Raw genomic sequence first — 14,387 nt, forward strand, 5'->3', positions numbered from 1 at the left:
AAAAAAAAAAAAAAAAAAAAAGTGGGAAAATTCTGTAGAAGGCTTCTCTCAGGGAACCAGAAAGACCTTGCTGGCAGTGGATCATGTGACTAAGAAACACAGTTTAAATGTCGTTCTGGTGCCTTCCCCGTGCTGCACATTTTAGACATAAACACACCTTCTTTTCCTTCTATTGTCAGATGCTGAGACCGATTATTATGAGCTCTCGTCTCTATTCCCTTCCCCTGTCCCACCAGCAAGCAGACAACATGCACCCAGTAGAGATGCGCTGCCACATCCCTCTTCTCTTTCCCACAAGCAGACTGGCCAGGGAACACGTCCCCTAACCATGCCTCATTTCTGTTGATAATTCATATCACAAATGCCCCTTTTGCCCCCAGGTTTGCCCACTTCTACAGGATGAGACCCAAGCCACATCCTGCTCCCCACCCCTCCCCTCCTCGAGGAACCTCCACTCACTTGCCCGTTCCTGCCCCTCAGGCATCAGAATATTTGATGTCGGACATTGTAACTTTTGACCACTGGCTTAGATGATCGGCCCAGATACTTGTGATCGGCTCCCTTGGCCTTCTCTTCCGTGTTCCTAGCAGGTTCTACTAGCAACTGAGAAGTAGAAAGTGGCTGTAAGACAAAACCAACCCTGACAAGCAGACCCAAATGACAGCACAGCAGCAATGACCTGCCAAATGCAGTTTTTCTCCCCATTTTGTCAAATCCTGTTCCACATCATTCTCCTCTAGGGCACCGAAGTGGGGCTCCAGCAAATCGAAACTAGAGCTACTTGTCTAGTAGTAGAAATGTCTAGTAGTAGAAATGTCTACATCATTTCTTTCCATGATGATGGTAGGAACTGAGGGGTCTGGATCAATAATATTACCTGCTCTCATGCTTTTTGTCTTGATAATTTTCAGTCTAAATGATAATACAAACAGTGTCGCATAGAGACTGCACAACTTCAACCTTATTTATCGTATCTAGCTCCATTCCTGGAATGAGGTAGAGACTCTGACTCCACAAGCTAATTGGCTACCGCTAAAGGAAGCCTGCACTGCCTCTGGAAAAAAAAGAAATGCCCCACACAGATTTGAAAGGCCGTTATGCAAATCCAGATAGAAATTCTTCTGGGGCTGTCGTCACATGAGATAATTTTTATTCTGTAACTCCAGTGATTCCTTTCCTGGTGTGCATTTTTATCATTTTCATTAGATGATTTTCTCAGAGCTGAAATCACAATATATCGTGTTAGATCTCAGAGTAAAGATGTCACTGCTGTTAAATGTTTATTGGACTTGCTCAGTCTTTTCCAAATTTACCAACTTGATTGTCACCGGGGAAGAAAGAGTGTGAGCTTGTTGCTGCAGATAGATGTTATAATTAAATTTGAGTAACACAGCAGTGCCTTCATCCTTGACTCTCAGCCCCTATTCATGCAGCTAGCATGTTCTGATTTATATATAATCATCTATATTTTTTTTGGTTATATATGTTCTGTTCTTACTAAAGCACATAATTGCATAGGCCTGTTTTTCAAAGAGAGGATAGCTGAATTACAAAAGGAAGATCAGTTTATACCCAAAACTGACCTTGTTATAACTAAATGAAAAGCAAGTATACATGTAAAGAAAGTTGCTAAAATATAAAATGAACTAGAACTAGAAGATTTAAGAAATTAGCTCATAATGATGCTTATGGTATGTTTGGACTATTAATAGCAAAGAGATGAATAGCCCAGACATTAACCCGCTTCATGTCCTTGGCATTGTTACTTACTAGCTGTGTTACCTGGAGTGAGTTTCCTAACCTCTTTCTCACTTTCCTCATTTGTTCAGATGGGCAGAACAACAGACCCACCTTGTAGTTTCCTAAGGGTTCAGTGACACAGTGCATGTCAGGTGCCCAGTGAGCATTGAATAAATGGTGGAGATTATCATTGTTACTAATATTGAAGGATTTTTAAAATCCTAGGCAATGAGAGAACTGCCATGAAGACCATCTGTCTATTCCAACTCACTCAAACCAATTAGAAGAAAATAATGTCTTCTAAATATAAACATAACATATGTTCATTATTTTTCATATATAAAATAATTTCTAAAAGCCATAGAACAAAATTTAAAATACCTAAAGCCTTTCATCCAGAGGGAAACACAGTTAACATTTAGTATGTGCTGTCTTTTCTCTATAAACCTGTTTCCAGAATTTTAATCTCACCATGTATCCCATGGTTTGACTGAATATTTTTATGTTATTAAATATTCATCTACAACATCATTTTAGTGGTTGCTAATCTTCCCCAACCTAGATTGGTCTTGCATATTTCGTCCCTTCTCAGTGATTTCTCTTTGTGGTGGACCTAGCAGGTCAGCAGACAAGGGGTCTTTCACTCATGCCAGTGAGTGTTCATCTGAGGACAAGATGTTGGAGGATGAAGGAGATGGGGGAGCCTTACGATGTTTCTAGCCATAGCTAAGCCCTGATTATGTTTAAAGCAACAATAAAAACAAGTACGTAGTACTAGTTTAGGCTTCTACCGACTCAGTGTTACAGCGCGGTGCCAAGGCCGACCTCATTCAACAGCCTCGCAAGGGCTGCCCACACACATTATGCAGTCAGCAGGGGCCTTCCTGTGGGGACCACAGGCCCTGGGCCACGGAGGTCACCACCGAAACTATCCCAGGGGCCATAATGTGATGTTTTCCCGTCTCCACGTGTTACGGGAAACTAACAAGCCCATCCCTTATCAAGAGACACATGAGCACCTTTTTTTTTTTGCATTTAACAGAAGGTTTTTTGTGACTGAAGGATCTACCTTTGGAAAACTCCCAAGGAGATGGATACATTGATCAGAGATGAGCAAAGGTTTGCATTTTAAAACGTAGCAATGGAGAATCTTCTGAAGCAACACCTATTCCTTCTTCATGACCACGTTGGTGCCAGAGTTAGATTGGCAGCTCTAGGATCTCCATCAGTCATCTCCAAAGAAAGGTTCATTCTCAGGATTTCCTAAGCTGCCCGCCCCCCAACCCCAGGAGTGGTTCCGGCGATGCCAAGTGCAATTCTGCAGCAGGAATTCACTGACACGTTCCCCTGATGACCCTATTTCAACAATTCACCCCCCATGCTGGTTCGATATTTAAGCCTCTGTAAATAAGTGCAAATAAACAGAAATCATCAGCAATCAATAGAATGAGGCTGATAAGATTTTTAAAAATTTTAATATGGGAAAGTTGATTTTATATCACCATCATCAAAAAATACTCAAATAACGATATTAACATCTGTAATATGAACCAATGATAGCTGAAAAGGGAAAAGAATGGTGAAAACTTATGCATACTAGAGTTTTTAAAATTACATCACTGTTTTCAGTAGAATGAATGTGCTCCCCGAAACTAATGAGATTTGTATTTTATATTTGTAACCAGCAGAGATCACGGACAGTGATGAAAGACTGGATGGCATTTCTCTACCACCAACAGGTAAATAAAATGCATTTACATTTTCATCACCCCCTGGAAAATACAGCCCACAAAAATATTTGCATTGAAAATGATTTTGACATTAAGACATGCACACAGTTGAGCAAACTGCTTCTGCAGTGGACCCAGGCCCTGGTCATCGGAGCTTCTCAAGGCCCCGTGCTCAGAGATGTTTTTCATATTGAATAGAAAGACATTTTTCTCACACTCTTATTTTCATAAAAATCTCAGAAGAGCAAATCCTAAGAACTAAGTATCACAACATTTTGCCGCCCCAAACCTTTGGACATTACAAAATATTTTTAACATGAAATGAGATTTCACTTTAAAACGGGAACCACTAATTTTGTGTGATCAAATTCATGGCTAGGCTGTCCTCTCCCACCTCCTCCAAACGGCCTTGGAGCCTTTAGCAATCAATCCATGGACACCCAATGAATACTGTGTTTTAACTGAGCGATTTGAATGAGCCCAGCCATCCGGCGTGAGTGGCACATTCCTAATACCAGGACCAGATCGGCTGAAGACACCCTTCCATGGAAGCAAAAGCTGCACACTGTTGTGTTAAGCCGTAGACACAATTCCAACTTCATATTATTTGACTCTCAAGTAATGCTTCTGACCCTGGCTTCCTACCTGTGTATAGGTTCATATCTGAGAGCCAGAGGGGCAGGTGTCTGATCAATGAGCCTTGTGGAAAACAATGTATCCCCTCCATTGGTCACAGGACTCTACTGACTGCCCTCCAAAGGATACCTGAAGATTCTCTGCCCACAAAACCCAGGCACACCCAAAAACTCTCTTACTGAAAAAGCTCAACCGAATGTTTTTTCCTCTAGATTTGGGGTGGTCTGTGTTCATTAAATTCAGCAAACATTAGTGGAGTCTGTAGGCTGTGTAGGAACTAGACTAGGCCGTGTATTCATTGACAGCACGTATCCCAAAATGGCAAGGAAAGCCACGTTCACAGGTGTAGGATGGGTCTGTGCTAGTGAACTTCAGAGCTTCAGAGCAACAGGAAAATTCAGTGGTGTAAGTGACACGTTGCTTTCTCTGCCACTGAGTAGCTAAGCAACAGATCCATGGACAGATAAATGAAATGAGCTACATAGTGCAAAAAGACCTGCCTACATCAAGTTCTTCCCATATAGAGTCATTATATAAAAGAGATTTCTCTTCTTATTTGGCTGTGTTTTCACATTTGTGAATTAAGAGAATTGAAAGACGTGATCTCTGTTGTTCCTTCCCAATTTGTCATTCTCTGACCATCAGGGCACTCTTAGCCTCATTCTTATCAGCCGGGCCCAATCCCAGCAGATCCATGAAATCCTAATCATAATAGACCTGCCCTTCAAAAGGCCCTTCAGGGTAGCACCATGCTGTTCCAGCTGTGCTTCCCAAGCGCCCTCCCACCCCGGGCATCTCCACTGCCTGTCCTCCTGCGTCACGTGACACAGTGAGCTTTTCTTATTTGAAAACCACTCCCCTTGAAGTTTATATTCACCTCCAAGTGGTGAGTATGGAATGCCTTGTATTTTCCTATCTGAAGTTGAAGATACGTTTCCAGTGAGAAAATGGAGCCCAGTGGGTGCCAGAAGAGCTTCGTGGAACTGAAAAAAAATGTCAAGGAATCTGAGAATGAGAAGGAACTTGAGAGATCCTCTAGTCCAATCCCTTCTTTTTATCCAGTCCTTTTATTTTACAGGAAAAAAAGCCTGAGGCCCAGAAACATTAAGTGGCTTTCCCATGGCCTCACAGCTGGTTGACGGCCTGGCCGGAACCCAGGTCCCTCGACTCCCAGCCATGATACCGTGTAGCTTTCTCATACCTAAGCCAAAACCAGCTTTCCTCTGCATGTTTCCTAAAGATCCTAAGAGATGATGGATGTGCTAATCCCTTTAGGAGTCCTCTTCACTGTCTCAATCTTCACAATTAAAATGTTCGTCATCAGTCAGCCCGGTTCACTGCAGCTGAAACTCATTCCTTCCAGTCTATTCTCAAACTTCACCCAAGGCTGTGAGGTCATAATGAAGAAAATAGTATAACACACCTGCAGGTCTTTTCACTAAACTGTTGATAGATATTTGATACAAATCCCTAAGCAGCATGATAAATAAAAACATTTATCATTTAGAAAACAGGAAAAGAGGCCGGGCGCGGTGGCTCACGCCTGTAATCCCAGCACTTTGGGAGGCCAAGGTGGGCGGATCACGAGGTCAGGAGATCGAGACCCTCCTGACTAACACGGTGAAACCCCGTCTCTACTAAAAAATATACAAAAAATTAGCTGGGCGTGGTGGCGGCGCCTGTAGTCCCAGCTACTCTGAAGGCTGAGGCAGGAGAATGGCGTGAACCCAGGAGGTGGAGCTTGCAGTGAGCCCAGATGGCGCCACTGCACTCCAGCCTGGGTGACAAAGCGAGACTCCATCTCAAAAAACAAAAATAAAGAGGAAAAGAAGTATCAGATTGGTGCTCAAATTTTGCAGTAATAAAATTAAGTAATCTTGATAGCATGCCTCTTGATTGCCTCCAAAGTAAAATCCCCATTCTGGTTGGCTTCTTTGAATGCAGTGCTGCTCCTAACAGCCCTCCTCACATGTGCCCTTTAAGAACTCCACCTTTCTTGCGCATGTGGTTTCATCCTTGAACTTGAGCCTCACTCGTCAAAACCACAGGATCGACCAATGGCTCTGATACAGACTCTCATGATCCCATTTGTCTGAGCTAGCAACAGTTAGTTCTTTTTAAAGATTCAGCAATGCTTTTATTACTTTTTTAAGGTATTTTTTCTTCCTTCCAAATGTGTGTGTTTGGGGCAAGGGCAGGGAAAGGGATGTAAATCCTTAAGTGTTTCTATGAACCAGAAGTGACTAGGGTAGGGTTACAGGCAGGTCAAATGACATTTGTTTGGATGCATTACATTGAAGCAAACCTTCTGTTCATCAGGTTTTAACAGAAATGGATTCACCCTCTATAATGCATCCATTTTATTTTCCCTTAACCCTATTCACTAATCCTTTTTGAGCAACTACCAAGAATCAGCCCTGTGTTGGATGCTGGTGTAAAATGCCCTCAGACTAGTGTGAGAGGCAGAAGGAATTACATAAATGCTACTGCGCAGAAGTGTGGAGAGGGCCTGGGGCTCAAGAGAAGCCACCCAGGAGCTGGGGACAATTTGCATTAAAAAAAAAAAAAAAGGTATAGAGAAAGTGAAATCAAAACAGTGCTTTCTAAAATTTAAAATGGAGCTTCCAAATTTGAAATGGGGATGTTCATCTAGACTTAGCAATTATCATAAATTGGCATTTTACATACTTTTCTTTTAAATTAATAAACAAAAGTGTAAGGAAGAACATTTCAATTGCTTTTACCACCCACAGACAACCATTATTAGATGATTTTTCTCAAATGTTTCTTCATTTTGTTTATCTTTACGGTGGAGATCAAACGTGTAAAATTTTGTTTCCTATGTTTTTTTTTTTTTTAATTTTTACCTAACAAGCATTTTCCCACTGTATGGCAAATCTTCATATGCACTCTTTTAATAGCTGCATGATACTCTGTTTTGCAGGTAAATTATCTTTTAGGCCATTTTCTATGACTGGTCAATGTGTGGATATACTCTAATAGTAACACACATTCATGGCCTTTCTCATAAAAAATCATTACAAATTTCAAATTTCTTCAATTGCTCATGGAGGACAACTAAAGCCTTGGCTAAAAACTTAGCAACTTAACTGTGAAACACAGACACCTCCCCAGTAAATTCTTTACTTGTCCAGAACGCCCACCTCCAGCCATGTCACAGAAGCATGTACAACTCTTCCTTAGAGAAGTGGCTCTCCGCCTTCATTTTCTTGTCTCTGTTGTAGGTAATATATTTGACACCAGGAGAGAAAACACGGAGGATACAGAACCAGGTTTCACTGCCTAGACTTTGATTTTAGTGACATTGTTCAGTGGCATATGTAACTTCCATTTGAAATTCCACAAAGATCCACATAACATTTCAGGTGCCTGCAAAGTGTGGGTGTTCTGTGAAGTTTACCTGTCATGTTTGAATAGTTTCATATACTTTCTTTGTAATGTGTGATAACCAAGCCTCCAATCTGGTATAAGATTTTTAAAATCACTTTTAGAGTTGATTTGTTACCCTTTAAAAGTCCAGCATTTGATTTAGTTAGTTCATTGTCCATTATAAAGAAGTGGTTCTCTCTTCCCTGTTTTCATTCAAAACCTCAGTGTGAATATAGAGCTTTGAAACGTATTTATTTTAATGTAAACTGCTTAGATGCAAATATAAAGGAGCATGGCTCTTTCCAGTACTGAGAGAGCAGTTGTGAAGGCCAAAATTAATTAGACCTTCATCATTTTAGAAGATGAAAAAGCTGTTTTGGGAGACAGGATAGCTCTGACCTATTAGATGAAATCATTCATGACATCGGTACCCCCCAAATAGCCATTTGTAACTGAGTAAGTACCAATGACCTATGAGTTCTTAGGAAAGAAAAACCTTTCCCCTAAGTTGCATCAACACAATGACAAAATAACTAATTAAAAGGTGAGAAAATCAATCAGTTATCTACATGATACCTAACAGCCATTTTAACAGATGGTCTTAACTGAGAGGTACCGGGCTTTGGCACCATGTGGCAACTGGCTAAAAATGTACTTAATATTATATCGTTTATTTGGTTCCTAGTATACTTGCCCTCTGCTTTATATAGAACTAATATATGAAAATCTGGATTTATTTTAAAAAGATATATTGCCCCGAAGGTATTTGTTTTATAGAAATATTTACCTCCAGATTTCTTTCTCTAATAAGATGGTGAATTTAAAACACTATGTTATTTAGAAACACTGCATCTACACTTCATTTATTGTATAAAGCAAATTGCATTGAATCTTTGCCACTTGATCCAAAGGCCAAAAATTGGCATGAAACCAATTTTGACTACAGCTCACCAAACCCAGGGTTCACACCTGTCCACCAGCAGTTCCAATGCCTTCCCCTAGCCCTGGATTTAGCAAAGCACAGAATGTTAAGAGCTAAANAACTAATATATGAAAATCTGGATTTATTTTAAAAGATATATTGCCCCGAAGGTATTTGTTTTATAGAAATATTTACCTCCAGATTTCTTTCTCTAATAAGATGGTGAATTTAAAACACTATGTTATTTAGAAACACTGCATCTACACTTCATTTATTGTATAAAGCAAATTGCATTGAATCTTTGCCACTTGATCCAAAGGCCAAAATTGGCATGAAACCAATTTTGACTACAGCTCACCAAACCCAGGGTTCACACCTGTCCACCAGCAGTTCCAATGCCTTCCCCTAGCCCTGGATTTAGCAAAGCACAGAATGTTAAGAGCTAAAAGTTACTGTAGAGGCTACTCAGTCCCACCCCTCATTCTGCAGGTGAGGAAACTGAGGATGAATGAGGGTAAGTGGTTGCCCAGAGCCTGTTAACCCCTCTGTGGCAGGGGCCCTGCCTAGAACCCGAATTTCCTGACTACCCTGTCCAAGGTACTCCTGTCACATCACACTGAAACGCTAAACCTAGAGATAGGAGGGGGGCTCTGGGAAAAATCCCTATTCCACCAAAGACCAGCCAGTCATCAAAGATGAGAGAATGCATCCCTGTACTGTGACAAAAAGCTGGCTTTATGTGTGGCTTGTGGAGTCAGTCTAACTACTAGGCAAGTTACGTCTCGTATATGTGTGGTTTCTTTTTCTTTTTTTGCGGAGCTACAACGAAGGTCTGGAGAAATTATTTCCATCATACCTTTTCATTAGCCTTTTTCCATTTCTGGCCCGTAAGTAATCCCTTTCCTGAAAACAGTCCCTTTGTTTTATCAAGTGGTCTGATGTACTGCGAACTGCGGCTCTTGTGTTTTTTGCACCATGGGTTTTAAAATCTGTCCTGTGCCTCCCACAAGGAGATATTACCCAAGGGAAGGGAAAAGATTAATTAGTGACCTTTCGCTCTGTTAGGATGAGTATGTTGCTGGTAAAGGCAGAAACGCTAACTTCCAAATGTGGTCTGTTAGAGATTCGCTGGGAGCCTTCGGAAGCACTGCCTTCCAAGGGAGGGCCACGGCCTGGAGTATTCAGCACTTGAGGATGGGCGGGGCTTGTTCAACCCAAAGATATGTGCAATGAATGGATCCACACATTGGAAATACGTATCAAAACTGCAACAGTAAAATCATATTTTGTAAATTAAAATTGTGTTTACTTACTGTGACTACTGTTCAGACTTTATTCAGAAATCCTTTTTATAGGCTTTCTTAGCAAAAAAAAATCCATATCTATGGATAACATCTCAATCTTCTGTATATATGTTTTATTAATATGTAAATATTTAGATTTTTTTAAATTACTATGTTCTTTAAAAAAGAATTCAATGCAAGCCTGGTTGTGAAAATGGTGTATAACATTGTCTTGTGATACCAATTCCCAAGATGCTCTTTATGTCTGATCTGGAAGAATACAATAAATTACTTTAATTGAGCATGCGTGCGGATCTTTCCTGTGTGCCGGTCTTCCTGTGTTTATGAAGAGAAGTCAGTGCTGTTCATTAATTAAAAGGTATTATTAATACTCTGATGATCTCCCACAGAAGTTATATCTCCTGATGAAGTTAATTTTAAAAAATAAAGAAATCACCTAGATTGCTGCCAGAGTGAAAGCCTTCAGACGCTGGAAAGGCAGTATCTGGCTGTTAGATCAATGGCTACAGCAAGTCCCACAGAAGCACTTGAGCGTTAAGTACTGACATGCTTGAAGCCTAATTTTAAATGAATTAGGTAGCTTTATAATCTTCACTTAAAAGGTTAAGCCCTGCTTCTATGGAAACAACACATCACACGGACAAATCAATCTTCTCCGATGCAGAGCGGCTGCAGCCGCAGAATCGCTCGCTTCCCCTCTTTGAACACAGGGGGGCGCCACTCCTCGCCGGGCACCTGCCCCCGCCACCTCCCGCGGGCGTGCTCCGCCCCCTGCTCTGAGCGGGCCTCACCCGCGGGCTGGAATCCAGCTCCATCGCAGGTTCAATTCAGGGTCTGACTCTGGGCCCCTGGTTTTAGAGGGGCCTGGGACAGCTGTGAGGAGAGGCGGGCGAGTAGGGGCAGGAGTTGCTGTCTAGGAAGGCACCCGCACCTGGGCAGGGAGCCTCAGGGAGAGCTGTTGCAAAAACATGCGGACTCCAGCCCCTGAGTCTTGCAGGCGTCCATGCTGCTCTGAAGCCAGGGAGTCAGGCTCCAGTCCTCGCCTCCACCCTGATGCCCCCAGCTTCCTGGGGTCCCTTGTGTCAGGCCCCCACGTCATATCTTTTGGCCCAAGGCCTCTAGGATGCCCTTGATCCCACAGGGCTGGCAGGGATGAGTGTTTTATAGGTATCCTGGCAGAATAGCCCAAAGACCTCTCTAACCCAATGGCCAGGGGACCCTATTTCGCCACAGGAGGCTCCCCTGGAAGACGCTTGCACACTTGCCTCAGTTGTCACCTCTCCTATCCTCCATCCCCCAAACCCCCCTCCCCAAGGATCTGAGGACACAGCTGGCTCATTTCCCAGCAGCACCCGAGTTCAGCTGCACCATTTTATTAAACACCAACTGGGCAGACACTGTGGGTGTTCAGGGCGACCGGTTTCAGAGAAAAGAGGGCGAGATGGGAGGCAGGGGCACGTCCTGGCACTAAACCGTGCCAGGCTTGCACTATCCCGAGGGGCTGGGATGACGTGGGCAGCCGCGGAGCATCTGAAGGGAAAGGTCTTGATGTGAGTCCTATCTTAGGTCGATCCGCCTGGCTGAAGCAGGGAGCATTCGCAGGAGGGGGCGGGCTGAAGACACGGGATCCCAGGAACCCACAAAGTCACGCCTGAGAAAGAATCAGCCCAGGCTGGAGGAGGGAGAATGTGACAAAGCTGACACCAGGTTTCTGGCTGGGGAACCAGGGTGGGTGTCACTAAGATAAGGAACACAGGGTGTGACGATTTGGAGGAGACAGGTGAGTAACTCCATTCATTCATTCATTCATTCCACAGGTACTTGTGGTGGGCCCTGCACTGTTCTGCCAGGTGGGAGTGCAGCGGTGACCCAAAGTCCCTAGTCTTGCAGAACTCGCCTCAGACAATGTCACAAGTAAACGAACAGATGGCGGAACCCTGGGAGGAGCTGCATCTTGTGCTCCTGAGCAATCTTACCAGAGAGAGAGCTGAAACAGGAGCTTTCTCACAAACCAGCCAAGACTTCAAGCACCATTCATTCCTCATAACTCAGGTCTCAGCTACACGTCATCATCCAAAAAGGATTCGCAACTTTCCCAAGCCAGGCTCAACCAAGTCACGGTCTCTGACCCTTCACGTCTCTTGCCTCTCTCTGAAATTATCTTGCGTATTCCTGTGTGTATTTATCACCCATCTTTCCACTGGAATCTAAGCCTTGTGATGTCAAGCTGTTAATATTTCAGGCCCTGGTGAAAACATGTTCAGAATGCCCTCTCTCCTCTTTGTCCAGCAAAAGCAGACTGGTTAAAGTTGGACCTGAGGTTTCCATGAATACGCAACCGAGTCGTTCTGACTACAGTGAGTCCTGGCCTCCCAGTGCTGCCAGTTACCCGAAGTGACTCCCCTTCTCCCATCAGCCCAAACCCAGAGCCTTTATCACAGAACCCAAGATTGAGGGGAGGGTCAGGCATGCTGGACAGTGGCCGTATCATGGGATGGATCAGGAGCCTTTTACAGCGCTCTCCTTTCCGCTGTATCCCATTGTCTTAGATCACGTGGACTTGCCTTTTCCCATAATACCGCCCCTTCACCGCTCTTCATAATTGTAGAAATTGTGTCAATAGATCGACCAAAGAGATGCACATTGTGCTCCATGAGAATTTAATAAATGTTAGTGATTCAAAGCAACTTGAATTTACACAGATCAACTCCTGTTATGTTTTGTAACCTCAAACACATGAAATTGATTATCCCCCCTAAAGTAATACATACAGATATGTGTGTATATACATATTTGTTTATTTCTATTTTGTTATCGGTGAAATTAAAAAGAATGTTTAAATGAATCACAGTAAAAAAAAAGAAAAAACAACAATATTCTGGCCAGGCACTGTGGCTCACACCTGTAATGCCAGCACTTTGGGAGGCTGAGGTGGGCGGATCACAAGGTCAGGAGTTCGAGACTAGCCTGACCAACATGGTGAAACCCTGTCTCTACTAAAAAGACAAAATTAACCAGGCGTGGTGGTGGGCGCCTGTAATCCCAGCTATTCAGGACACTGAGGCAGGAGAATTGCTTGAACCCGGGAGGCAGAGGTTGCAGTGAGCCGAAATCATGCCACTGCACTCCAGCCTGGACGACAGAGTGAGACTCCATCTCAAAAAAAAAAAAAAAAAGAACATTCTAGAAATGGAGCTTGGAGTGCCCCACATGCTTTACACACATTGATATTCCAACAGACCAGATAGTTAAAGGCCTTTTAATTGTTTTATTTTGGCCACTTTGGACTGTTCACTGAAACATGGAAAGACATTTTAAACCTGAACTTTGAAACTAAGCTACTTTATCATTCCTTTCAAATGCTTTCCAAAAGTGAAGCTGATACAAGCATGATCAAGGGAGGAGTGGTCGGAAACCAGCTGTCTAGACTTCCTTTTGTGCGTATCCTCCAACATGGTGCTAAGACATTCAAAACATGAAGCGCCCTCCCCGCAAACATGGAGTGAAAAACAATTTTACATGGGAAGTTAAGCATCCTGAATTGTTTCACTGAAGTGGTGACCCAGTTGCATGTTCAGTTAGAAAAACTATTTTCTGCTATACCCTAGCAATGCAGGGAGAAAGAGAACACATTAAAATAGAGGACACTTACTCTGTGTATTATCAAATTAAGTACCCTCCAAAAATTATGTATTTCTAACAACTGGACAGAGAACATCGGAAGTGACTCAATCAACAACACCCAGGCTAACCCCGCCTCTGGTGACACACACAGTAACAGTGCTCTGTCCTTCTGGGAAATATTTCACTAGTGTGAAACTATACCACCTTCTCCCCCTCGTGCCTCTCACTGATGCTTCCTAGAACACCAACCGATAGCCACAGACAGCTTTGACTCTTGTTAAGATTTTGTGTTTGTTTCTGTCGTCATACCATACGGTGTTCCCGTGCGTTTGTCCTTCCTATCTGCCCCCATTAATGTTGCCTGGCAACATTAACCACAGCCCGTTCCTCCCATGCCTTGCCCCTGTGGGATCGGTTCACTAGTCATGGCACAGTGGACTTATTTTAAATGTCCGACTGACTCCCGGACACTGGCTGGACCCTAACTGCTAGCCAGAAGCCTGCATGCACCATGACCCTGTCGTTATGATAGCATACAACTTTAGAAAGTGAACACTCTCTGGCCGGGTGTGGTGGCTCATGCCTGTAATCCCAGCACTTTGGGAGACTGAGGCAGGGGGGAATCACAAGATCAGGAGTTCAAGGACAGCCTGGCCAAGATAGTGAAACCCCGTCTCTACTAAAACTAAAAAAAATTAGCCAGGCACAGTGGCAGGTGCCTGTAATCCCAGCTACTTGGGAGGCTGAGGCAGGAGAATTGCTTGAACCTGAGCAGCAGAGGTTACAGTGAGCTGAGATGGCGCCATTGCACTCCAGCCTGCGCGAGAGTGAGACTCCGTCTCAAAAAAAAAGAAGAGAAAAGAAAGTGAGCACTCTCAAAGACCAAGAGACAACTTTTGATTGGAAAGTACCCAGTGACTTTGGGGGTAGGAATGAGGAGGAGGTGGAAGCTGGCGAAATTAGTCGAAGCCATTGGAAAGACAATGCAGGTGTGTTCGTCCATTTCTCACACTGCTATAAAGAAATACCCAAGACTGGGTA

At 43.3% G+C, this 14,387-nt stretch overlaps 1 protein-coding gene across 1 annotated transcript in view; it reads left to right on the forward strand.

Moving 5' to 3' along the window:
- Positions 1–12,401, forward strand: part of BEND7 (BEN domain containing 7) — an 86,625-nt gene extending 74,224 nt beyond the window's left edge. The window contains 3 exon segments of the mRNA XM_017874628.1: positions 3,426–3,479; positions 11,540–11,592; positions 11,595–12,401. Coding sequence (XP_017730117.1) covers positions 3,426–3,479; positions 11,540–11,592; positions 11,595–11,933 — 446 coding nt within the window. The 3' untranslated portion in view covers positions 11,934–12,401.
- Positions 12,402–14,387: the final 1,986 nt, after the last annotated feature.

The sequence above is a fragment of the Rhinopithecus bieti genome, unplaced genomic scaffold (assembly GCF_001698545.2).
Source record: "Rhinopithecus bieti isolate Rb0 unplaced genomic scaffold, ASM169854v2 scaffold_1012, whole genome shotgun sequence".
Classification (NCBI taxonomy): domain Eukaryota; kingdom Metazoa; phylum Chordata; class Mammalia; order Primates; family Cercopithecidae; genus Rhinopithecus; species Rhinopithecus bieti.